Source organism: Ictidomys tridecemlineatus, chromosome 5 (assembly GCF_052094955.1).
Source record: "Ictidomys tridecemlineatus isolate mIctTri1 chromosome 5, mIctTri1.hap1, whole genome shotgun sequence".
NCBI classification, from domain to species: Eukaryota; Metazoa; Chordata; class Mammalia; order Rodentia; family Sciuridae; genus Ictidomys; species Ictidomys tridecemlineatus.
In genome coordinates this window covers 152,547,747-152,574,266 of record NC_135481.1, presented here as the reverse complement: position 1 = coordinate 152,574,266, position 26,520 = coordinate 152,547,747, and the positions used below count along the sequence as shown (strand labels likewise).

General features: G+C 46.5%; 2 protein-coding genes across 4 annotated transcripts in view; one reads left to right on the top strand and one right to left on the bottom strand.

Annotated features, from left to right (window-relative positions):
- Pygb (glycogen phosphorylase B) overlaps nt 1-6,857 on the top strand; it is a 41,990-nt gene extending 35,133 nt beyond the window's left edge. The window contains exons 17-20 of the mRNA XM_005334583.5: nt 1,194-1,401; nt 2,854-2,988; nt 4,499-4,565; nt 5,247-6,857. Coding sequence (XP_005334640.1) covers nt 1,194-1,401; nt 2,854-2,988; nt 4,499-4,565; nt 5,247-5,399 — 563 coding nt within the window. The 3' untranslated portion in view covers nt 5,400-6,857. The remainder of the gene's footprint in view (nt 1-1,193; nt 1,402-2,853; nt 2,989-4,498; nt 4,566-5,246) is intronic.
- A 2,218-nt stretch (nt 6,858-9,075) lies between these two features.
- Nucleotides 9,076-26,520, bottom strand: part of Abhd12 (abhydrolase domain containing 12, lysophospholipase) — an 86,633-nt gene continuing 69,188 nt past the window's right edge. For 2 of the 3 annotated variants that reach the window (XM_005334582.4, XM_040275071.2), the window contains 10 exons: nt 24,938-25,057; nt 21,692-21,722; nt 20,088-20,133; nt 18,256-18,385; nt 17,094-17,131; nt 16,670-16,749; nt 15,544-15,626; nt 12,983-13,061; nt 11,611-11,738; nt 9,076-9,745 (listed from right to left, as the gene is read on the bottom strand). In XM_005334582.4, coding sequence (XP_005334639.1) covers nt 9,706-9,745; nt 11,611-11,738; nt 12,983-13,061; nt 15,544-15,626; nt 16,670-16,749; nt 17,094-17,131; nt 18,256-18,385; nt 20,088-20,133; nt 21,692-21,722; nt 24,938-25,057 — 775 coding nt within the window. In that variant the 3' untranslated portion in view covers nt 9,076-9,705. The remainder of the gene's footprint in view (nt 9,746-11,610; nt 11,739-12,982; nt 13,062-15,543; nt 15,627-16,669; nt 16,750-17,093; nt 17,132-18,255; nt 18,386-20,087; nt 20,134-21,691; nt 21,723-24,937; nt 25,058-26,520) is intronic. The other variant, XM_021732724.3, reaches the window with a different exon arrangement.

Sequence of the window (26,520 nt, the reverse complement as noted above, 5' to 3'; positions counted from 1 at the left end):
GTGTGTGTAAGTTGTAGATGGACACAATACTCTTTCTCTTATTTATTTTTTATGTGGTGCTGAGGATCGAACCCGGTACCTCCATGTGCTAGGCAAGTGCTCTACCACTGAGCTCCAACATCCTGAGACTTCTAACTAAAATGTCTTGCTGTCCTTCCTGCTCTCTGGAAGCCCCTCTTCACCTTTATTTTGAGACCAATTGACTACTGCTTATTTTTAGAACTGGCCATGGGGGCACCAGTCTGGGGCCTCAGTGCTGGGGTCTAGATTCCTCACGGTTTTTCCTGGTTCCTTGGATGTGCCACAGCAACACCTAGCTGTTACAAGCTGTGCTGCTGTGCCACAGTGCTGGGGGCTGGGGATGCCTTTTCCTTTTTATCCTGACACCTTGGCTTGGCCTTCATCTCTTTAGAGCTCCTGCTGCCCTGCTACTCTATCACCTTTCTTCCCTTCCTGAGGAGGGGCTGGGCTCTGGTGCTGGCTGGGCTGAGGAAGCACTGGCAGCTGTGGCACTAGTTAAGGACCAACACTGAGATCAAGGTGTCCAGCCAGGGTATGTTCCTTGGCAGTGACCTGTGCTGTTTCTAGCCTGCCACCTTATGAGCACAGGAAGCCTGAGTTTGGGAGAAACCATGAAACTGCAGCATCTGGCTGGGTATTTGTGCCTACTCTGTGCATACTCAGTAATTCCCATGCACATGAACTTTAAGAATTACTTTCAGCCTTTCCAGTCCTCTGGTTCTACAGGAGTCCAGGTTCCTCCTGAAATGATCCAAAGAGCCTTATGAGATGATTAAGATGTCAATGTCATGGGAATGAAGGAAACATATTATCAGCAATTCAGGACTGGGCACCCACTTCACTTGTCCCTGGAAAGTTCCCGAACAAGAATCCTATGCTACTTGTGGGACTTTTCAGGGGTTTTCATCTTGGGCCCTTTGCCTTAGGCTCCTCCAGTCAAGAAGGGGTGGGGAGCCCTGTGGAGGCCAGTGGCCACTTTGGTACTAGGTGGTTGATGGCTGCCTGGTCTCTTGGTCCCCCTGGTCCTGGAGTGACTGTGGTGAGCCCAGCAGCCTCAGGATGGAAGTTTCCCATCCTAGGATCTCCTGCTGATGGGGTTGGGAGGAGGGAGTGTGGTATGAGAAAAATGAAACAAAAGGGCCTGGGGCTGACCTGCCTCCCGTTCATTGTAGTGATTCCAGCTGCTGACCTGTCACAGCAGATCTCCACCGCGGGCACTGAGGCCTCAGGCACAGGCAACATGAAGTTCATGCTGAATGGGGCACTCACCATCGGCACCATGGATGGTGCCAATGTGGAAATGGCTGAGGAGGCTGGGATTGAGAACCTCTTCATCTTTGGCCTTCGGGTGGAGGACGTCGAGGCCCTGGACCAGAAAGGGTGCAAGTCCCTGCATGTGGAAGCTTTGGGGGAGGGAGGACATGGAGGGCAACTGGGTCTAGGGGCTAAGGCTGGGCAGGGGTTTGCTACCCCACGGCTGTGGGAAAACTGGAATCACCAGTCTCTTCATAAGCCCAAAGCATCTGGATCCTAGCTAGGCCATCCCTGTGCTTGTCTCCATGGCAGAGTCCACGGAGTCCAGATCAAGGGCTCCTCTTCCAGGAAAGGTTTTTATAAGTCACTGTTAGGGCAGGGTCTCTTAGAGCGGCACTCTTAGCCAGGATGCAAGTAGGACAGTGCCCAAAGAATGTGGAAGCAAGTGGGCAGGCACCTCCATTGCTGAGAGCATTAGCCAATTGAGAGCACCTACCATTGAGGTTCATGGTCTAATTTGTAAATCATCTTTTTATTTTGAAATAGTTTTGGGTTTTCAGAAAACTTGTAAACACAGTAGAGAGAGCTCCTGTCTACCTCACTCCTGGTTTCTCCTGTTGTTACATCTTACTAATCAGTGTGGTGCATTGTCAAAATTAATTAACCTATAGTGGCACATTGTAAATTCTTAGTTCATGCCACATTGTGATTTTGCCAGCTTTTTCATGAATGCCCTTTTCTGCCCCAGGACCACATCCAGGGTACCCCATTGTGATTGGTCAGTTCTCCTCTAGTCTGTGACAAATTCTCAGTCTTTCTTTGTTTTTCATGATCTTGACATTCATGAGGAGTCATGGCCTCATTCTGAGGGCTAATTTAAAAGGAAAGTTATTGTTTTCTAGTTGCCTTTTGTAGCTCTTGGGAAATCAGTGAAGCCTTAGACAGCAGTTAGATGAAAGCCAAATGTCACCTTAAAACTCAGAACAGTGTCCTTGTCATCCAGAGAGCTCACAGGCCCACATAGAGTTTTCACCTGTCCCTCCCTCAGGTCTTCTGCACTGTCCTGCATCCTGGGACCTGCATGTTTTCATGTCCCCTTTGCCTCCCGGCCCCTCCCCCCAAATCACCTCCCAGCCCCGAGGTGGGTAGGGCTGGTTCTGTCTCATCTTGTCTGGTTTTATTTCCTCATCCTGGGGGCCAGCCAAAGGTGATCTAACAGGGCAGCCTGTTTTTAAAAGCTCTGCTCAGGATTTCAGTGAGGCAAGTTTGTGAGCAACCTGGTGGTCTCTAGTAGAAATGATGTGAGCTGTGCATGTAATTGTACATCTCCTGGGAGCTGTATTTCTTTGAATAATAGAGGGAGCTGGTGGAATTGACTTTAGGCTTATAGGTTATCACTACTTGAACCACATGTGTCTCAAGGGCCTGGTAGCCGCAAGTGGTTAGTTGTTGATGACCCGGATCTCCAGGGCCAACCTGGGACAGGAACTATACTAGGCACAACATGTCTCCACCACTTGTCCCCTAGAGGTTCCCACTTGGGGGACACTAGGCATTGATGTCCTCTTCTTCCTGCAGGTACAATGCCAGAGAGTACTATGAGCGCCTGCCGGAACTGAAGCAGGCCATGGACCAGATCAGCAGTGGCTTCTTTTCTCCTAAGGACCCACACTGCTTCAAAGATGTGGTCAACATGCTAATGTACCATGACAGGTGGGACACACCCTCTTGTCTGTTTTGGCTTCCCTAGTTAGCTGTCCATCAGTTCCCACTTTTGGGACAGTTGGAACCTCCTGGAGAATAGGGAAAGTTCACATTTGTGACATGATACTCTCTCCCCCTCAGCCCACAAGACCTTATGGCCAGCTGGGAGAATCACAGCTAAAAATAAGGGTGGGAGGTTGTGGGAGCCTATGTCAATGCCTTGGGGGACCCCAGCAGTAGGAGACAGGCTACTGTCTACACAGGCTACTCTTGTGTTGACAGCCTCAACACAAGAGCAAGAGGCTGGAGGAGGTGTCCCTGGGCATCAGATACGGTTGTGTTCTCAGGAGGCCAGTAGAGGGCAGTCGGGGAGCATAGGCAGAATGCCCCTGAACCAGCAGGGAGGTGATTGGGAGGGTGGTGGAACTGTGGCTCTCAGGACACACCATAGTTAAAATAGAACTTGCTTGTGACATCATAAAGTTATAATGAGGCTGGCATTTTATCACAGTGCAATGAACACATGGCTGTAAAAGATGTACAATCATATAACCGGTTAAATGATTGATACTATTTCTGTCTTATGGCAGTTTTTTGCTAGTGAAAGTTGAATCTGATCAATCCCTGGAATTAACCTCTCTGCTGCTTTCCAAGTCTTTTACTTAGTTTTGGTTTTGCTCTTTGAGGACACTTTTATCCACCAGCTTCAGTCAGACTAGATCATGAGCAGTTGATGTGTGGGTAGAAGCTAGACCCTGCTGAGATGTGAGGAAGGAAGGAGGGTCCTTTTTTTTTTTTTTTGAGACAGGGTCTTGCTGAATTGGCTGAGGCTGACCTCAAACTTGGTATTGTCCTGTCTCAGCCTCCCGAGTCACTGGTTTTACAGACATGTGTCACTGCACTAAGCAGGAAGGAATTTTAAAATTTGTGAATTGTGAATTTTATGAACTGTGCTTTTATTCTCAACAGTGAACAAAAGTGCATATCTATATTCATAAATTTGCATTTTTGTCTAGAATATCAGGGACCACAAGTAACCCTTTCCTCTGTCACCAATTCTCAGACTTGGAATAGATAGCTAAATGGCAGTGTCATTTATCAGGTGTGTCTTGGCCCTGGCAGTGAAATAGGCTGCTGCTTTGGGTCTGCACAGGATAATATGGGTGTGTGTAGCTCTAGTAGCCCTGTGTGTGCTGGTAGTGCTGTAAACACCAGTTTCCTTAAAGGAATATTGGGTTGAAATAAGATTTTTTTATCAAATAGCATCTCCTGGACATAAATGTTGCTCATAGGAAAGCCCTATAGTCAGATGGATCTGGCACAGCCTAGCCCCACAAGTGGGGTGGCTTTTTCATTCCAGCCCCTAACAGAACTATAGGATGAGTGCTGGGCCAGGCAGGTGATTTCTGATCTCTGGCTGAGGGATTGTCCCCTAGGACCACATGGCAGGCTGCTCTGGGCAGGGCTTCTCACCCACTGCCATTTACCAGCCTGGCTCAGTGTCCTGTCCTAATTTCAGGTTCAAAGTGTTTGCAGACTATGAAGCCTACATGCAGTGCCAAGCCCAGGTGGACCAGTTGTACCGGGTAAGATTTGTGGGCTCCAGGGCCAGCTAGGTGGTTTGTTACAGACTTGCTGACTCAGATTTTTCATTTTCCAAACTGTGGAAGCAGGTTCTTGGCCAAAGCTGGAGGGGATTGGGGCTGTGATTTGTCTCTCATGTGCTCTGTCAGTCTCTAGGGCAACCCTGTCACTTCCTCTCTTGGGGAAACAGCTTTCATAGCTGAGAGTAGGAACATGGGACTTGGAAACTGAGTTCCCTAGTGGGGCTCTTGGAGGAACCCTTTTCCCTCAATTTGGAATGGCTTGGAAGAGTCAGGCCTTTCTGCAGAGACCCTACTGGTGCTAGGTATAATTTTGGGGCAGCTGTAAGGCTATGATGGAAGATAGGAGATGGGTGAGGCCCAGGACAGAAGACTGCTTGACCATCTCCCATGGACATTGGATCTACCTGTGGCAAGTGCTTACCCCTGCTGGTGTTTCTGTGCTATATATGTATGTGACGGGATACCCTTTCTTAGGCTTCTTGCCCCTTACATGTAGTTATTCGGTAGGAAGTCCCCTATTCTCTGAGCACATGAGTATAATATCTTCTTCCCAGGCTCATCTAGAAAACAGACCCGACATTTCAGAAGCTCAGGCTCTCTTGGGAGCTCTTGGCCCCAGCAAAGGTGCCAAAGATTAATCAGTCTTTCCCTCCCCCACAGAACCCCAAGGAGTGGACCAAGAAGGTCATCAAGAACATTGCCTGCTCTGGCAAGTTCTCCAGTGACCGGACTATTACTGAATATGCACGGGACATCTGGGGAGTGGAACCCTCCGACCTGCAGATCCCACCTCCCAATATCCCCAAGGACTAGGTGCCCTGTGAGCAGGACCAGCGGGCTTTTGTTTGGTTGATTTTGCACATCATGCCAGTTTTCAAGCACTTTGCCAGCAGCTAGTGGTTCCTGCTTTTCTCAGTGCTGGTTCTGGGAGGGGCTGTGGGGTCGAGAGGGTGTTTTTGAAGACGGGGGCAAGGAAGGAAGATGCTAGGAGTGGGGGACATCTTCCTGCTTTCCTCTAAAGGAAAGAATTCTCAGTACAGATGGGCAAAGCTGATCCCCATAGCTTCAGCCAACCATCCCCACAGAGGGTAGGTAGGAGGTAGAGCCATCTCATGGGCTCCCTGAAAATTTGCACACATATTTAGTTTTGATCCTCTGGATTCTGGGGCTTGGGCAGGTGTCTGTGGTGAAGCTTGGGGACATGTATTTCCATAGAACCTGGGCAGGGCTAAGCCCAGTGTGGTCTCCTTGACCAACTGTTTTCTATCCCTGTTGGGGAGTCAAATCCTTCAGGCATCATCCTCATGGCTGCCTGTCTTCTGATCCCTGTCCATGGCTCTTCACCTGGTATATGGGCTCTGCCTTTTGTAGTCATCTTGGGAGCCATGTGGGTGCCCTAGACTCAGGACATCTGGGAAGGAACATTGGGGAAGGACTTGTTTTGGTGTCTCAGAGGCATTGGTTAAGACAGGCTGGCTGAAGCAGGGTTAGCTTGGTTTTGCTTTTTCAAAAGAAAAATTACACAAGGAAATGAAACTAACCTCTTGTTTTAGCAACTAAAAATTGCACTTGGTCAATTTTGGGTCTGTAGGAGGCCATGCTAGGGCTGTTTTTGCCTGGCTGGAGGTAATAATCAGCCACTGTGCCCAGCAAGATTAGCTGCCTATCCTGTACTGGGGCCTGAGGCAGGGCTGCTGACTCTGCTGTGGATCTGTACCCTCCTGACACCTCCCATCCATATCCTGGGGTGCATTTTTCTGTTGTACATACAAAGTCTATTCTTCCCCTTCCACCAGTGCAGCATCCTGGTCTGCAAAAAGGAGCAGTGGACCCAGAGGACCTGTTTCCATTGAACTCATACAGTAGGCCTGGGAGGGAATTGAGGGTGAGCCCTCTCAGCCAAACCCCTCCTCAGGCTGGGGCTACGGGGCAGAACCTAGCACTAGTCTAGTGCTGCCCATCTCCAGTCAGTTGGTGGTTGGAGAAGTCAGATGGAAACACCCTTCCAAAGGCTTCCATACTTTGCATGCCGGACCTGAGGTGCCAGGGAAGGCTTTTCCCTCACCCCAGCTTTTCTGGGGAGGATTTGCTCACAGTACACAGTTCCACCAGAACCACTGGGGTCTTTTTTTGGGTGGTGGCAAACTCTGGGGCTATGGTCATCTGCTGTGAGGCCACATTCCCTGAAGCTGTCTGTGGGTGGCCACAACCCTACCACTTGCTGTTACTGCTTGGTATGAGAAACTGATTAAACCTTTTTGCCCATGGTTAGTGGATGTTGTGTCTGTTTCACTCACTGCACACAACACTGTGAGGGTTCTATAGGAGGTGGGAGGGTGCAGGCCTGAGGCCAGGGTGATGACCTTGGCAGATGGGCTTCAGTTCTTTGTAACCTGTGCCAGTGCTGAATTATGGTTCCAGAATTATGTGTTCTGGTTTCAAAGACAAAGAGTTCTCATCCCCACCGTGTGGGACTTACCTGTTCTTTAAAAAGTCATCAAATCCAACCATGTGGAAACACTTTACTGGCAATAGAATGAAAGTATTTGCATTATTAGTGTGAATGTATTGGTCCCTCTCTGCACTTACTGCCTCTGCCACCAGTTCCTGGGCCTGGACACCAAATCATCTCCTGAATTGTATCTATAGCTGCAGAAAAAAATCAGGAGCTGTGTGCAGTGGCACCTCCTGAATTCCAAGCAATTCAGGAGGCTCAAGCAGGAGCATTGCTGGACCAGCCTCAACAACTTAGTGAGACCCTATTTCAAAAATTCAAAAAGAGCTATCAGGTGTAAAGCACCCATGTTCAATACCCAATATTAAAAAAAAAAAAAGAAAGGAAGGAAAAAACTATTGCAGGTTGATACAGTGCCATGGACTTCCTTGTTTTGGCATCTGGCAAGTTCTTCTCACAGTCTCACTTCTATCCCATGCTGTGGTCAGAGTGCCAAAATGAGTCTACTACAATTCCCAGGTTTGGGAGGCTGTCCTGAGATTCCTGGGGGTAAAGCAGCTGCACAGTGCTTTACCCCCAACATGTCACATCTCCTAGCTTCCTTTTCTTTTTTTTTCAAAGAAAGACTGGTCCTGATTGATCATTAAATGGTCTGAAACCCACAATGTAAGCTTTGTTGCTGTTTGTGGAAATTTTCATTTAACTGATAGATAATAGCAAAGCAGCTGCCAGCTCAGGGCTCCCTTACATTCCTTCTTTAGCTTGCCTGTCACACACTTGTAAAAAAACCCATTTGTATTTTAAATGTTTTTCTACATCTTGTCTCATTTCCCCACCAATGAGTCTGAAGTAACTTGCAGAGACAGAAAAAGACTGGCCCAGGTAGAGGCACAGCAGTCACCTCTGCTAAGGTGTCAGGAACTTCAGTGTGAAACAGAGTCCATGGCCTGGATTTGCACTTCAGACTACCATTGCCTTATACAAGGGCTGCCTTGGTCTTGTGTGCACAGCTGTATTATAGTGCCTTGTAGGCCCCTGGCATAAACCAGTTATGCAAAAAGGCTGTGAAAGGCAGGGCAAGTATCCCAGCTCTGAGGGCTGTGACTTGTAGTGGCAGTGCACTCAGATCCCGCTTTTGGGTGAGCTGTCCACAGGTGGCAGAAGACTGACCCTGGTTACATGCCAAGAGTCTTGTCAGGAAGAAGATACTTAAGTGTTTTCACAAACTGACCTCATTCCAACCTTGGAATGGGAAAGGTATTTGTTTTCTACTTCTAGAATCACTGTAGGTCTAAGGTACCCCAGAATGAAGAGGATATATACTGTGCTGGGCTCAGCCCCCCTTCCCCACCAGTCCCTAGGTGCTAATACTGGGCATACCGACAGCTGGAAAGTTCTATAGCCTGAGGACCTAGAGGAGGAAGGCTAGGCATCAGCAGAGGCTGAGTCCCCAGGAGACCTGCAGTGTCCCATCTGTTAGATGCAGAAGGCAGGAAGACAAAACCAACAGGAGAGCCCCTTGGGCTCCAACACCTAATCTTACTTAAGCAATCCCCCTGCTGCCCTTCTCAGAGGTTCCTTAGCCTGCTATGTGACTGGCAGATGTCTAGTGACCCTATTCTACCTTGCTGGGAGTCTGCACATGTGGGTGATACTATGGGTTCCAGTAGCTGCAGGAAGGGCTGGTTTGACCATAAGCCAAACAACATATCCATTAGTTCAAGAGACACTGGGAAGTGAGATGATGTTCAGTGCATGTACTCTGCAGTGGAGGTCCTTTTGGGGATCTCAGGCTGTGTGTATGCTGGCTTGACACTGCAACAGGGACAGCACTGCCTGGCTAGGCTTCCATTTTAGGAAAAAGCTACCACGTTGGTAAAGGCTTTGCCCACTAAAGGAAACCCTAGTGTCTGGAAAGAGAGAACCTCCCTCCTCCCATCCAAAAGCAGGGATCCAGAGCTGGGGCTGTGGGAGAACCTGGGAGGCAGGGAGGCACTGCTGATCCTTTTTGCCGTGCAGAATGAAGAACAAACAGACCACCACCACAATTTTATTCTTAAATAAATGCTCAGTCTACGGCCAGGTTAGGAGGACAGGTGGGTGGAATGAGAGAAGTGCAGATCCCGGGCACCCTTGCTGTGGGTGAGCGGACACCCAGGGGAGGCAGAGTTGGCCCAGAAGGGCAAGCAGTATGCACAGGGCCAGAGGAGATAATCCAACTGCTGGAGTCCGTTCTGCCTGTGTCTGTAAGGGCAGAAATAAGCCATATCTCCATACTCTTGGCAGGTGGTGTCAGAAAGCTCAGAGTGGTCCCGAGCCCCTGAGCCCCCTGCCCAGGCTCTCCATGCCCGGCTCAGAAAGTAGGGGATCAACCAAGTGGGGCCAAGTGCGCTGCTGCTGTAAGTGTTCCCAGCAAGAGCTCAGATATAGTGGCAGGAGAGGGAGAGTGGCCCCATGCCTGCCACCAACACCGTCCACAGATACATGTTTGGTCACTGGCAAGACCTCTTTGCCTGCCTGGCTGCATCTGAGTCCTCTCTCCAGGTATGCACCAGGCTCTTGAGCACCGCAGGTGTGGCACTCCCCGGGTTCCAGGGGCCGGGGCTGCAGACCAGAGGAAAAGGGGAGGAGGGCAGGTCTTCATGCTCCCTTCCCAGGCCAGGTTCAGTGCTGGCGCTCAGCTTCTGACTTCCCTAGGAATTCCCTAGATCAAAAGAGGACAAACAGCCAAATTACTGAGCTCAGACCAAAGATTCCATCCCAGTGATCCTCAAGTAGCTGAAGAAGCAGAGGGCACACAGAGGAGGGGGCAAAGAATCTAAAGAGCACCGTGCTCCTGAATAGAAAAATACTGAGGTAAGCGGAGCACAAATGGCATTGTACTGTGTCAAATCCAGGCCAGGGCTTCCATTCCTTATTCTAAAATTTAGCTCTATACTCAGTCTAAATTCTCTGTAATATATTCCTTTTATGGTTTGGAGATGAGGTGTCCCCCAAACACTCCTGTGTTAATGAAGGAATGTTCAGAGGTGAAATGATTAGATAATGAGAGCTGTCACCTAATCCATCCTAGTTTGAATGGACTAACTGGGTGGTAACTGTAGGCAAGTGGGCATAGCTGGAGGAAGTAGGTCACTGGGAGCATGGTTCATTTGGTATCTCTCTCTCTCTCTCTTCCCCACCTTCCCTACCACCATGAGCTAAGCTGTTTTCTTCCACCTCAATGTTCTGTCTCATAAAAGGTCCAGAGCAATGGAGTCTATGGGACTGTGGACTGAGACCACTAAAACTATGAGCCTCAAAGAAACTTTACCTCCTCTAAGTTGTTCTTGGTCACAGCAATGAAAAGCTGGCTAACATAATTCCTTTTAAAATGGAAAAAAATTACAACCCTGAAGCAAATCTATACTTTCTTAGGTCTCATATCCCAGTGGCAAAGGATGATAATCTTTAAAGAAATGCAACTTTGCCTCGGGAACTCTCAAAGGCAGCTAGAGAGGAGCTGAAGTTGGAAGTAGAATTACACATGAGTTATACCTCCCTAGAGTTGATTCAGGCAAGCAATTTTAGTCACTGCAGGAAGAAACTAGCACTGTGACCTACTTCTCAAAGCCTACTGGCACAAAACAGCAAAAATTACCCTATTATTAACAATGACAGCAGACTCTATGCAGCCCAATGCTCCACTTAAGCACTACACATCATCCTCTGCCTGTCTCGTGCACAGAGAAATTTAGCATCTTGCTTGAAGTCACATGGCTGGTGTTGGGGCCTGTCTATTCTTTGTTTTTAGTACTGGGGATTGAACCTAAGGGTACTTTATTACTGATCTACATCCCCAGACGTTTTTAAAATTTTTTATTTTGAAGCAGGTTCTTGCTAAGTAGCTTAGGGCCTAAGAGGCTGAGGCTGGCCTTGAATCTGTGATCTTCCTGCCTCAGCCTCCCGAGTTGCTGGGATTACAGGCATGTATCATCATGCTCAGCAGCCTGTGTCCTTTGACAGGAAGGTGAGGCTGGGCAGCAATCTAGACAGAAGCATAAGTGAAGGGGTAGTTTGGTCCATTCCAAACCCTGCCCTTTGTCACCACTGCCAAGGCCTCACTCTCATATTTGGGCTCTGTTCTCTGAGGTACAGTCCCTGTTCTATCAAAGATTCTGGCCACTTTGAGGCATCCAGGAACACAGCGTTTCCTTGAACAGTAGCTGGGGTCAGGCTTTTGAAGAGCTTGAGGCAGTGGTAGATATGTATTTGAGTGCTCCTATATAAGTGTGGCCATCTGTGAGCTGGGAACAGACTTGTGTGCTGCCCTATGTATGTTCTCATGGTCCTGTATGACCTTTACAATGGGAAGATCACCCACTCCTCTGAGCATGGGTGCAGTCCAAGATGGAGAGAAGATAAACTTTCCAACCCTTCTGTGATGTTAATAGAAGCCTCTTGAGTTATTCTGGCTCTGGGGCCCATTGAGCTCCTCAAATAACTTCAGTGGCTGCCACAGGCTGCATGCCCAAGGCATGAGCCACTACTCCCCAGATGAGGTCCCTAGGTGAGAAGAGAAGGTCTTACCTCAGTATCCGTGGAAGCTCGGGGCTCTTGTAGATGTATTTGTGCCTGTAGCCAAGGTCTGAATGAAAGGGGATAAACTGAACTTTGAAGTCTCGGAAGCTTCGAGATGGTGCAGCAATGTTATAGAGCTGGAGAGAGGGAGAGATGGTTCAGAGCCCAGAGATGGCACCTGGCATGGAGGCCCAGGACCTGAGGGAGACCTGCCTGCAGCCTCTCCTCCAAAAAAGACCAGTCTGGCTGCTTCCTCCAAACAACATCCCAAGCTCTCCTGTACACTTTTGCCGCTGCTGCTGGTCACAGCCATGGGTTGGGGCAGTGGACTTAGGGAACAGGGATTGAGCTGAGAGGAGCCAGACCTTAGGCTTTGCTCCTCATCTTCAGCAAGCCTACTGTTCAAGACCTTTTCTCTGTTCTTGCTTCCCAGAATGCCCTCAGCTGGTCCTCAAGGGTGCAGCTAGCTGGACAATGGCAGGGATGATGCAATGGTAGTGGGTGAGGGGAACCCTGGGATGGAGAGTGTGTTTCTCAGGCTTAGCTGTGTGTTCCTGGGTCAAGGTCAATCAACAATCTGGCTCATAATTTGTCCCGTCTCAGCTCCCTCCCTCCTTTTCTATAGATGGCTGGGGGTGCATGGGTCTGAGTGTACACTTCTGGGCAGCTTTGTGTCCTCCTGCATGACTTCATTATCTGTACACTTTATGGAGCTCATATGTGGGTAGAAGCTTTTCCAGGCAAAAAATGTTCTGAGCATGGGGCTGAATCTGCCAGTGAAGCCCAGCACTCATCCCTCCAGATTCCCCTTGCCCCTTCCCATTGCTGTGCCTATGCAGTACTGTCTAGCCCACTCCTTCCCACAAGTCTAATCCTGCTTCCTGGCAGCAAAGTCAGCAAAAACCAATGCTGAGGCAACACATATAACACAGAATTCTTCTCATATCAGTCTCATCCCAAAGGCAAGAAAACAGACTAGAAGTTTCTGTATTAGTTCTACCAGCTAGGACCTCTGCTTTGAGGTTGGGGATCCTCATTATTCAGGGTCTTTCCCCAAAAGCTCATAACTGAGGAGTCCTCCTGACCAAGTCCCAGGTTGGCCTTGGCTCTTGAACATGGATAGCTCTCCACTTGAGAAGGATCCCAGTGTGGGGACCCATTAGTTATTCATTTATTTTTCATAGTTCCTCATGTGGGAAGCATCGGTAGTCTGGCCCCAACCCATATTCTGCTACCAGACCTCTCATGCCCTTCTGAAAAGACGTGGAGGGGATGCAGCAAGGACAAAGTGGTCTCTGAGGCTAACATGGCCTGAGCCCACTTCTTCCCTGTCTGCCCATGTCCAGTCCCACATGCTGGGGCACAAGCCCAGGACACCCACCTTTCTGCCAAGCTGGAAGGGCACAACAGGGTCATCTTCAGCATGCAGGATAAGCAGGGGACAGGAGATGTGCTTCACACTGTGGAGGGAGAGAAAGGACCAGCTATAGACTGGGGAGAGGGTGACATTGCCTGGACCCTCCACCAAGGCAGGGATCTGGGTTTAGGTTTTACTGTGGTTCTTAACAGGTATGTCTTTACTAGAAAATGAAAAGATAATTTATTAGTTTTTTTTTTTAAATCAATATCTATTCCAGTTAGGGGATAAGTGTCAATTAAATTTAGAGATCAATTCATTCCCCAAATTTTGCCCCTGAGTATTTTCTAAAAATTGAGAATGTTTATTTTGCCAGTTTGCATGTTCTTTAAAAGTTACAAAAAATACTTATGAACTGAATAATTTATGTGGGCCAAGAAGTTACTGCAGGGCTGGGGATGTGGCTCAAGCGGTAGCGCGCTCGCCTGGCATGCGTGCGGCCAGGGTTCGATCCTCAGCACCAAATATAAAGATGTTGTGTCCGCCGAAAACTAAAAAATAAATATTAAAATTCTCTCTCTCTCTTTAAAAAAAAAAAAAAAAAGAAGTTACTGCAAATGAATGTTACTATGAATACATGTTGGTAGAAAAAGTCAATATCTTTTATCTATGGTGTAAATGACATTTAAGGTCACTCCAGCTCTAAATGTTTATAAATTAAAATTTCAGAAGGTTCAATAGAGCCAGATCCCTTTAACAAACCATGTAACAAAAGGACAAACTCCCAGGATTGGACAGGGTCTGAACTCTCCTGTCAGTCCAACACTGAGGTGGCTGCTGACTACAGTCTCCATCTTTTTTTGTGTGTGTATGTGGTACTGGGGATTGAACACAGGACTTCTCTATCACTAAGTCAAACCCCCAAGCCCTTTTTGACAGGGTTTTGCTGAATTGCCTCGGCTAAACTTGAACTTTTATTCTCCTGCTTCAGGTCCCGAGTAACTGAACTTACAGGTATGTGCCCCAGTGCCTGGCTTGAATCCCCAGTAGGGACGTGTCCTCCACAAGGGCAATGCTGGTGCTGTCCTGGAACCTGCAGCAGCACCCAGACTGGGGAGAGACTGTCACCCACAGACATGCAGCCTCTTGCATAATCTATATCCTGTCAGGGGCACACCATATATTCCTGTTTCATGGTAGAGTGTTTCGAGTGTGTGAGTCCCTTCAACTTGAGGTTCCTAGAGAAAGCAGGAAGTACTTGGTATGGACCCTACACAGAAAGCTTGACTGCACATGAGGTTGGGCCCCTGTCTTCCAGTGATATGGGTCATGGTACCACAGAATCCACATGCTACACCACTGGGCTTAGTGTGAGGGTAAGGGCCAAAAGTAGCTTGCTGAGGCATAGTACTCACTTTTATATTTTAAGAAGGAATCCAGTTTATTCAGGTATATATTTTTTAAGTTCTAAAACAATACTTACAAACAAGCAGGATATTTTACCTGTAATATTTGCTAAAATTTTATTTTGTTCTGAGACTCAAAATATATACTTGAGGGCTGGGGTTGTTGCTCAACGGTAGAATGCTTGCCTAGCACATTCGATCCTCAGAACCACATAAAATAAACAAAACTCAAAAATAAATTTTTTAAAAAGAATATATACTTGAAGAGAAAAAATGCTGTAATTTTATATATTCTGTTTCCAAATGTAGATTGTTGAATATTAACTGTGTATTTAGATAAGGTTAAGGTTTATTCTTTTTCTCTTTTTTTAAGAAATTAAAATCCATGAAACAGAAAATTCCCAAAGACAATGTCAATAGAATCTGAAAGTGGTTTAATGAAATGCCTCAACAAGAATATTCAATTTTTGTTTTAAAGAAAGAGCCCTTAACTAGAAATACTTAATTGTGTTTTACTAATAGAAATATTTTTAATAGTTGGTCTTTAATCTCAGCTACCCAAGAGGCTTAGGCAGTAGGATTGCAAGTTTGAGACCAGCCTGAGCAATTTAGTGAGACCCCATCTCAAAATTTAAAAAATGCTGGGGATATAACTCAGTGGCAGAACATTTGCCTGGCACACACAAGGCCCTGGGTTCATCTCCCCTCTCTCGCCCCCATACCATAAACACAAAAGAAATATTTTTAATAATAAACTTTATAATATCTTTCTATTACCAAACACATATCAAATTTCTGAGGCAGTCACTTAAATATATGCTATTTTAATTTTGCTTTAATTTTATAGTCTTTTAAAATTCCTATTTCCTTTTTTTGCAGTCTTTCCCTTTTTAAAATTTTTTTTAATATTTATTTTTTTTAGTTTTAGGTGGACACAATATCTTTATTTTTATTTTTATGTGATACTGAGAATCGAACCCAGTGCCTCATGCATGCTAGGCGAGCACGCTACTACTTGAGCCACATCCCGAGCCCAGGCTTTCCCTTTTTAAAGATCAGTTTTGTTAGAACAACACTAAATATCCTGAATTCCACTTTAGTTGGGTAATGTGACAAATGAGGCTTATCTAAGGGGTTCCTGGTGTTTTCCTAAATTAGTCAGTCAACCACAATACTTACTTTTCATCATTTGCAAATTTAATTCCACTGCTTGTAATGGGATCCAGGAAGAACCAGTCAAACCCAGGAAAGTATCGATATATCTGAAGACAAGATGGAAACCATTTTCATAAGAATTTATTAAGATATTTATGTGGAAGGCAAAGGTCAAGCACTCAGTTTAAGTTCAGGAATTTACAATATAATACCCTTAAATACCTATCTCTGTAGCAGAGGGGACAACTCCTACCCCCTGCTTTGTGATTAGGGGCAGAAAACTAACCCACCAGGCCCATAACAGGCTATAGCAGGAGCTGCCTGCAAATAGGGCCCCTGCACCTCAGCTGTCACCAAAATCCAGTTCAGAAGCTAGACTTCCCATAGACACGAGGGCTGCCACCTCCAAGAAAATGAAGGTCTGTGGCTGCTTTCCTCATGCAATTTCAGAGAAAATGCAACATCAGAAATTAAGAAAAAATAAAAGGCTTCTGCAGCTGCTTGAGATCAAGGTGGTCCAAAACACAGGGCTCAGAATGCACAGAAGGAAGGAGAGAATAAGGGATCAGAATTTATAAGAAGGGTCCAAGGCTTCAGTCACAGATAGTGAGAGACACAAGGGCTAATTCACCCTGGAATCTCCAGTGAGAGTTACATGGGTTTCACACAAAGACATGATGGGGAGGCCAGACTCCCCAATCCACCCAGCCTGGCTCCCAAGCAGAGAGTACTGGATACCCACCAGCTCCATCCCTGGGGAGGGAGCCAAGACATCTGCCTCAGCCTGGGTTGAGCCCCACAGGCTTGCTTAATAGCGACATGGTGGGCAGTGACAACACGTGGGCAACAGTACTACTCAAGTAATGAGACCACATGGGAAGGCCTCCTGGCGGCCAGCTGCCCTTCAACAATCCAACTCTTCCATCCTACTTGGCTGCAAAGTTATGAGTTTTCTGGGAAGCTCTGCAGGCAGGCCAGTGCCTAGAATTAGGATTCATTTTTTAATGAAATCTGTATTCATGAGAATATTTAAATTATATTTTTATAATTATTATTTTTATTTGTAATTATCCACTTAGCTACTTTTATATGTTATAGTAATTATCTTAATAATGAAAAAAATTTAGTTTTTAATAAAATCTGCACTTACCACTGAAAATGGATGGCTCTTTGCTTCTTCTCGAATATTAGTGAATGGAGATTCCAATATAAGGGCATCTGGAGGTGTCTCTAGATAAACAAAATCACAAACAAAGGTCTGAGTGGCCCAGGTGAAGGCTCCATGTGAGAGTTCCCCTGATGGGACAGTAAATCTAAGGGGCATCTCTTCCATATGGCAATCCACCCCTGTCAGTCAGGTGTGTGGGGTGCCCACGAGGGGGCCCCAGGTGGCTTCCAAGCATCCTATGGGAGGGCAGGCTTGGGTCAACCTAGAATCTCCACCCTTGATGCCCAGCTAGTGCCATCACTGTGCTGCTTGCTGGCCAGCCCTGGCTTGACAAGAACTTGCAGTAGGTGCTGGAATGCTAATTGTTAGGATGAGGGGCCCAGCTCAGGGCAGCAGAGGTCTGTACCTCGCTCACAGAGGCGCCGCACTAGATTTGTCGCCACCCTAGAAAGAAAGAAAAATACAGTTCAGTTGAATTATGACCAAAATTGTTTTGATGAGATTGTCCTGATCCTGGAAAACATTCAGAGAAGCTCTGGGACCTGAGAAACTAATGATGGGGTTTCAAGGCAGAGTAGGGGTAATAAAATGCCTCCAAGGAGGAGGGCACAGGCCACTTGCTGACCCCTCTGACAAGGTGCCTTTGACTTCCACCCTGTCAGTGGGGAGGAGATTGGGGTCTGCATGCACCCTTCCTGGAGATGGCAGCATTAATCACCAACAAGGATCAGGGGCCTATCACCATCCCAGGATCACACAGGGCAGGTCCACGTAGACAGTCACAGGAATAGTTGGTGTCCCTGCATTAGGGCCTCCCATGAGGCACACTAATCATTTTCCAAAAGGAATAGGGGTTCTGTACTACATACTTCCAACCTACAGGATGCAGTCCAAGTGAGGAGCAAGAGGTGAGAAAAGGCCAAGTCACTGTCTCTGAAGGAAAAGGTGGAAGGAAGAGGGGCAGCTACAGAAGGCTCCTTTCAGAAATATCCTAGACCTTGCATCAGCAGAAGCAATTCAGGTTGTACACAAATGGACTTAGGATGCTTCCTGACTTGGCAGATTTAGGATGCTTCTTGTCTTGGCAGATTTAGGATGCTTCCTGTCTTGGCAGATTTAGGATGCAGACCACACATTGCTCCTCCCCTACACTTTTTGGTGTCTAAATGGCAAAGCTGCTTTATAACATTTCTAGTTTGTACACTTGGACTTGATGGCCTGCCCATGCTCTTCAAAGTCATATCTGACACAAAGCCCTAGTGCCAGCACAGCAGGAGCATTGTTCCATTTGCACTGGGTGAGGGCCCTCTGCAGAGATATTCATCTCTGTTACAACTACCCCTGTTTGTCCTGAGGTACTTCCTGGGATACAGAGTTATAGCAGTTCAATCCCTTTGAGGTACTTTGTGGAGCTTTACCCTCCACTACAGGTACCAGGAATCAGGATTGTTGAGACTGATGGTGTCTCAGGGTCAGAGGCATCCTCAAGGCCAGGGGCTCTTTTCAGATCCTAGGCTGGAGTGTCACCTGGAAGTCCACTAAAGTTCACTCCTGCTGGAAGCTCTTACCCAGTGCCCAGGGAATGGCCCCAAATATACACAGGGTTGTCACCACTCCTTGCTTTGATCCAGTCAAAAACGTGGAGTGCATCATATGTCATGCCCCGCTCCGATGGTGTTCCTACTGAGTCACCCCAACCTGCAAGAGAGGAACAGCAGGTAGGAGAAGGAAGTCAAAGGCAGATCATGAAACCAGGAGAGCGACAGTAGAGAAGCTGTCTGGTGAATGCCTTTGGTCCCACCCACATTGCTGGCAGACTGGGTGTTAGGGGAGAAAGAGGCCCTCACTTACCCTCCAGCACTGGTGAGGGAAGATGGGAGGGCCTGGCAGTGATCTTTCCTGTCCCCCGATGACTGGACAAACCAGAGGTTCCCAGTCACTCTAAGTAGGTGGGTTGCATACTTGGTGACTAACAGAACAGAGTCAACAAAATACATCCCAGAACCTCAGACACATACCCTGGCAGGGCTGCCTACAAGTATGGGCATCTCTAAGGCCAGGCCAGAGGCTCTCCTCCTTCCTTTCCCTGATGAGAGACTAACCTTCCAACACTTAAGCCCAGTGGTGGGGCTGGTTCAAGAAGGAATGCTGACAGACCCAGCCAGGAAGAGCCTATCCTGCCCAAGGTCTGAAGAAAAGCAGAGCTGGTATAGGAAGGAGGATTTCCAGGCTCAAGGCAACTCTGATCCTCCCCAACTGCTCCTCCTCCCATCTCCTGCAAAGGTTAAGTACAATTGTCTTTCTAGCAGTTCAGCAGTGAGTCATCATCAAATGAAATGAAAGCACTACCAGGTTCAGAAGAGCTGGTCCTGCTGCATAAGCAAACCCCAGTTAATGCAAAAGGACAGAAGGAAAAGGCTCCCTGACCTCAGAGGAGGGAGGGGTGAGGAAGGACAGGGTAAGGCTGAAGACTCAAGACACCCTGTGGGTGACAGGGACATAGGAATATGGAAGTAGAAGGAGAGATAGAGGAGTGACAGAAATATGGAGGTGGTCCATCAGAGACAGGAATAGAGAGACAGAAAAATAGTCAAAGGTGGAACTAGGGGTCACTCATACTACTCAGAAATGCAGAGATGCAGTAAGAACTGAAAAGAGAAGGTGTTGTGGGGTGCTTTTCATGACAGCCATACAGGGTGGTGAACAAAGAGGAAGTGGCCCCTTATTATTATGCTAAGATGTCCAGCATGTAACAGGAAGAGGAAAGGATGATAGAGTGAACTACTTTCCAAGCTCTTCCAAATATGGAAGAGTATTCTTTTAAATTGGTTACTGTTGATACAAAGCACTTCTACTGCTTGTTAAGGTAGAATATTTGTAACGTACATCAAACTGTGGATTCTTGATTTGTCTACTAGCAAAACCTGATTCATTCAAAACAGAAAGAAGTGCAGAGGGTACAGAAGAATTGGTTTTCTTTCTTAATGATTTTATTTCCTATTTCTATTACTTCACAAGGCTGGTTCTGCTGCTGAGCATAAAATTTGCCTAATTTCCAGCTTGGGGAGAGTTTGAATCCAGTTAAGAAAAAGAAAAAAAAAAAGGCAATATTTTTTTCATTTAAATGTTGCTGGGACACATGTTGGGGTTTCCAGATGCTAGCGCCTATCTTACCAGGTGTTCTCAGGTGTCTGTCAGGGGCTTTGCCAGAAAAGTCATTTCTCTGGACCCACATCAGAAAAGATCCAAAGCCTTCACCACCCTTGACATGGTTACAATTGTCACAGGTCATAGACCAACAAAAGCAAGCTGCCAGACCTACAGGCTCTTAGAGCAAGCATGCCCATTAGATATGATTAGGAGAAGTGGGAATGTGCACAGATGCACTCTCAAATCTCACCTCTGTAGTCAAAGGTGACCACATGGTAACCGAGGGAACTCAGCACCTGAAATGTGAAAAATACACATCTTTGGCAACAAATCCAAGCATCTCTGATTGAGGACAACTTGTCTCTTCTAAGCCCATCCAGAGTTCTGTCTTTGTGCCTTGTACACAGTGGAGTCTTCATAACATGCAGACTGACTCCTGCTTGGATCTGCTAGTGCAGGATGTGCTGACTTCCTTTGCCTAAGGAACATGGAAAGGGCACGTCTTCTGCTGCTTAGATGGCTGAAGCACCCAGTACAGCACTCTGTTCATGCTGCAGGATAGTGTCAGCTTCCTTGTGGGCAGACAGCTCTCAGGTGCTGCCAAAGAGCTTTAACAACCCAGCACAACAGCAGACATACAGAAGAGAAATCCACAGCATGGAGACCCCATCTGAGGACACTTACTGCAACCCAGCATCACTCAAGATTTTGTGGTTTTGTTGAATTTTTTCTCATGACTAGTTATTTAAAAATTCCTATAGACCAGCTGACCTTTTCTGTTGTGATTATAGGCATGGGCCGCTGTGCCTGACTGGGGAACATTTTTAAATTATTGAATTATTTTAATTATTGTTAGGTACTTTTATTTTTAATAGGAAATGCATACCTACAGCTCCACATTCAAAAGACACAAAAGGAAACAGAGCAAGTCCACACTTGCTCCTATCCCTGCCATCTAGCCCCTCCCTAGCTTTCCAGCATCCAGGGACTGTAGTATCCAGAGCTATGCCTCCAGGCATCATTCTGTGCCCTGGTTGGGGTGTGAACAGAGCAATGTGGAGGCTGCTATGCCACTACCATTACCCACAGCTACTTGCCACTTCCCTGTATTTGGGAAGATCTGGTGCCATTCTCCCAGGCACCCTGGTACTTCCTGCCCATTCCCAGCCCCCTGCAGAGCCAGCATCCAGAGCACAACACAGCATGCCTCCTGCACCTGGTCAGGGAGAGTTACTTCCATGATAGAAACCTCAAGTGCACTGGTAATTTCTCTGGCACTTGCCTTTCCTGACTTGGTCCACACCTCTGCAGATGTTCTTTTCTGCCCTGTTAGCAGATGAAAACACTCCCCTGAGAGAAGGCAAGGGATGATCAATCCAGGGCACTCAAAAATAAATAAGTAAACATTAAAAACCCCAAACAAGCCAGGCATGGTGGTTCACACCTGTAATTCCAGAGACTTGGAAAAAGGCTGAAGCAGGAAGATTGAAAATTCAAGGCTAGCCTCAGCAACTTATTGAGACCTTACCTCAAAATAAAAAATAAAAGAACTGGGGATGCAGTTCAGTAGTAGAGAGTCCCTGGGTTCAATCCCTAGTACCAATAAAACAAAAAAATTAAATACCTTTTATACTCTTTGCCAATAGTTAGGAGATGATTCATAAAGTGCACGGATTCTGATTTTAGAGGCCAGTTAGGGGCAGCATAATGGGAAAAACCCTGGTAAAATCAGCCAGGCACTACCATATAGCACATCTACCGTTACAAGTTATTAATTCAAGTGATTCCCTCTGTTTCTGCCTCCTGGAATAAAACAGTACTGCTCGTTCTGGCCAGCGAGCTGTGGACACTTACCTTATAGAGCTCCACCCGGTGGTCGCCTCCTCTGAAAGGAACAGGAAGTGGGTGTTAGTGCCCCACCTCAGACAATGATGTCCAAGTCAATCCTGGAGGGTCTGGGATCCCAAACCCATTCCAAGGAGGGACCTATACTGGACAGATGATCTCTTTCTTGGTTCTCTTAATCCTTCTCAGGTTTCCTAAGTGGCCTCAATCTTGCCTCTGGCAGTACTGACTTTTAAAATTTTTTTTGGTACTGGGGATTGAACTCAGAGGTGGTTAACCACTGAGCAATATCCTCAGCCCTTTTTATTTTTTATGCTGAGACAATGTCTTGCTAATTTGCTTTGGGCCTCATTAAGTTGCTGAAGCTGGCCTGGAACTTGTGATTCTCCCGCTTACCGAGCTGCTGTGATTACAGGCATGGGTCACTGTGCCTGGCTGAGGAGCATTTTTAAATTATTGAATTATTTTAATTATTGTTAGGTAGGAAATTGTTAATAGGAAATGCATACCTACAGCTCCACATTCAAAAGACACAAAAGGAAACAGAACAAGCCCATACTTGCTCCTACCCCTGTCATCTAGCCACTCCCTAGCTTTCTAGCATCCAAGGACTGTAGCATCCAGAGCTGTGCCCCCAACGAAACCTTGATGAGTACCTTTTTGTCCACATTTCCTTAGGACTCAGCAGATAGTCAGTGCTCTGCTTAGCAGAGGCTCCCTGTCCTCATCTCTTGGCTCCCCTTACCTTGTGCTAACAGTTTTACTGCTATGGCCAGCCTGTACTGATGTCTCTTCACCCATGTTTGCCCCACCTGTAGACACAGAGGCATGTACCACTGTGACCTGGCAGTATTTCATCAGGAGAACCTTGCCTCTTACCATAGTATGTGGGGATGGCAGGCTTCCAGCCCCTCTCCATCAGACCTCAGCTTTTGAAGCATCTCTCATTTCTAAGGCTCAGTGCACTAAATGTTTCACATATTTGTACTTCTCTGTATAATGACCATTTATCCCTCATTCCATTTTCTGTCCAGTTGTTCAGCTATTGCAGTGGATAGACCCCACAACAGGGATCAACAAGCATCAATGAGTCCATTTCTAGTATATGGCTCTGGTGGTGGCACAGTAATGTTGCAGGGAAACAATGATGAAATGGAGGAAAGCCAATATATAGCAGAAGCAAAAATAAAAAGGAATGGTTCCAAGATCAGGAATAAATACTATAAAATGTTTTTAGTTAAATTTGGAAGAGTTCATGGTAGCTCTTTGCTCAATTCCTTCTATAAAGTTAAGAGGAAAAAGGGCTGCTAGGTGTGGTGGTGCATGCCTGGAATTCCAGCTACCTAGGAGGTTGATGCCATAAGTTCAAGGCTAATTTCAGTAATACAGCAACATCATGTCTCCAAATAAAAAAAAAAATAAATAAAAGGTGCTGGGAATGTACCTCAGTGGCAGAGGGCTTCCTAGCAGGCATGAGTTCCCCCAGTACTGCATAAATAAACAAACAAACGAATGAATGAATGAATGAAAGAAATAGGGGCTGAGAGGATCTGGAAGTGATCTGGATCTGTGATCCTGCAAACTAATGGATCCCAAAACCCTCTAGGAGGTCTTCCCTGGGGGAATCTAGTAAAAGAAGGGGCTCTGAGGACAGGGTTGCAGACAGAACCAGGCAGAATACAGGTGGACCTGTAACACAGGTGGTCTTTGGAGGGTGACAAACTGAAAGTCACATTTCCTCTCAAACCTGAATTTACAGACAGGCTTTGTCTTTTTTTTTTTTTTTTTTTTAAACCATGTGATTGGAACTCCAGAACTGTGCCTTATTCACTGCCAACTATAGTTTTCTTATTTATAGAAAGATGCTACAAGAGCTGTTTGTAGCCACTTGCTCTTTGGAAAGCAGAAGAGAAACCCTCTGTAGCTTGTCCCACACAAAGAAGAGAACAAAATGCACTGGGCACACGTGACTCAGTAGCCAAGCACTCTGTTCTTGGCACAGAGACCATCCTGTGGGCTGTGCTTTTGGGCTTTCTGTAATACAGCTTTGCAGTACTGACATACAGGCCTGCTTTCTCTCTAGAAAGGGCTCTTTATTGTTCTCTCTGATACTTTTGCCTATAAAATATCCTCCCCCTCAACCACCCCAACCCCAGCCCTGTGGGGGCACCCTGCCTCCCTGCTAGCTCCTTCTGGCTGTCAGAGGTGACCTAAGGAAGCAGCAGAAACAGTGACTTTAGGGTTCTCAAACAATACTTCACACAGAAAATTAATCTCCCTTCCTCCCCCATCGTGGGCACTCCACAGAGGCTCTTCTGAACAACATCATGTGGTGGAAGGGGCATCAGATGTCTTTGGGTGGGGAAAGCAACTCCAGTTCAAAGGATGAGCTGTTCAACTCACTCAGGAGAAGCATCTGTGATAAAACCATATGGCCTTGTATTTCATCAAGTCTGTTAGGACATGCTGGCATTGCTGGTATCAGAGCTGCCTCCAGAGAGCTGATCCCATGATGGGTAGCCCAAGAGGACTGGCATATCCACGTACATCAGCTGGGGTCTTTGCTGGCTGCCCTCTGCCTTCAGCCTTCTCTCCTGCCCCTGTCTGTACCCTGAAGCTATCTCACAGGTAATACGGACCTGCCTGCCAATCTCAGATGGGGATAATAAACAGAGAAAAACAGTGGTAAGTGGACAGGAGACATTTCCCCCAAGATGCACTGTAGCCACTGTCAAGTGTAATTAGGACCCTTCCTCTGAGTGACTATCACATCCTCCTTCCTTCTGAGAAATTCTTCTCCCTAAATCACACAGGGACAGGATTTTGTCCTTTAATATTATAGCAGGCAATAGGAAACATCCCCCTCTGGGTGGCCTCCTTCTCCATCTCAACCCAGGAATGGGCTTCAGATAAGATGACTGGGCACAGCTTCCCACAGATGCTCAACACTGTGGTCTCCAAGGAAGCACAGCCAGGTATGCTTTGCAAACCAGACCTGTTAGTCCTTTGCACATAGTTCTGCCAGAGCCTGTTGGAGAAGTTCTGCCTCATGTAAACTTCACCTAAACTCCCACCTTCCCCCACCCCTAAGAACTCTGCCTTTTTCTTCATTCTTGGGACATTCTCACTCATTGCAATGTAAACTCAATCTGTAGGACTCTAGTTTTGCTCCTAGTGGCCTGGGGGCAGTACATTCAGAAAGGAAATGTGCTCTGCAGGGAGGATGCACTGTCTGTGTGGTTTCCTTTACCTTACCTGGTCCCTGCATTCCCATGCAGGTACAAAATGATAGGATGGTTGGAAGCCAAGGCATCCTCATACCACATCTGATCCTTTCCTTGGGCATTCTTCCACCAGACGGCAGGGATGGTATGCCTAGAGACAGAAGCAGAGGGAGTGGCATGGATAGATACCTCTTCTGCACACAATAGTTAACTATAGGCAGGGTTACAGAGGTAGCTCCAGTCTCAGAAAGCAGAAAGTAGCTCATTACCTATACATAAGGATGGAGTAGGGCAGCAACATTTCCCATCAGTGGAATAAATAACTAGGATCTGCAAGCTGGAAGGCTTATGCTAACAGCTGCAGAAGAAGTGTTTCCTGATTGGCCATGGGCCTCAAAAGTTGTACTGGCAACAATTAACAAGGTAGGGGAGCCATTTCTGTAGGCAAGAGCTTGCCTGAATTCTGGAGCGGAGCTGGGACAACATGGGATGCAGAGACATGTTCACAATCAACTGGGCTCATTCCATGATCTCAATCAACTGAGATCATTAGTTTGTTTAGCAAATTCCTCTTTCAGAGAGATACTTTTTTTTTTTTTTTTTTTTGTACTGGGGGGTTGAACCCAGGGGTACTTTATCACTGAGCTAAATCCATAATCCTTTTAATTTTTGATTTTGAGATAGGGTCTTGCTAAATTGCTTAAGGCCTTGCTAAGTTGCTAAGGATAGCCTTGAATTTGCAGTACTCCTGCCTTAGCATCCCCTAAGTTAGTGGGATTATAGGTATGTGCTACTGCACCTGGTTAAGGTTAATTTTAACTCAGGCCAAATTGAATACTATTAATCAACAGGGAAGATTTGAATTAATAAGAATTTTCTGTAAATCTTGTTTGTATCTCTAATCCATTCAAGAGGATCACATTTCAGGGTGATTCTGGCCACTATAATTACCATGATAAATCATACAATCAAGCCTCCAGAATAGTAGGTCCACTTTAAAAGTGCTAGAAACTGAGGTGCTTCCAGAAGCCAGTCTATCCCAAACTTTGGGCTCCTGATAGAATTCTAGGAAGCTTCTAGGCAGCAGAAAAGGTCCTATTTCTGGGCCTCTCCAACTTGTTGACATGGGCATTCTAAGCTGATGGCCAAGAATGGCTGTCAGGAGGCACTTGAGCCTTTCTTTCAGGATGCTGACTGATGAGATGATGGTGAGGGCAGTTGTCAATGGAGTCTGTTATATCTTGAGGCTCTGGTGTCATCATGAAGGCACAGGGCATGAATGGGGCAGAGACTGGCACCCAGAAATACACTGTATGACTGTTGCTACTTTGAGACTTGATATTAAAATTTTGGGGGGTAACTGATAATTTATGTGGGTGTTGTTGGTGTTTTAAACTTAAATACCATCACCATAAACACCCCTCCTGCAATATGACAGATCCATGTTCATCAGTGGAGTCCAAACCATTCCCGTAAAATAGCTCTGAGTAAAATAGTTCAAGCTTCTGACATAAGAAAGTGAGGAGTCCCACAGGAACACGTGTCACTGACTGACAGATTAAATCAAATCAGAAACTGACAAAAGATTCTAATCCCACAACAAACTTCTAAGAA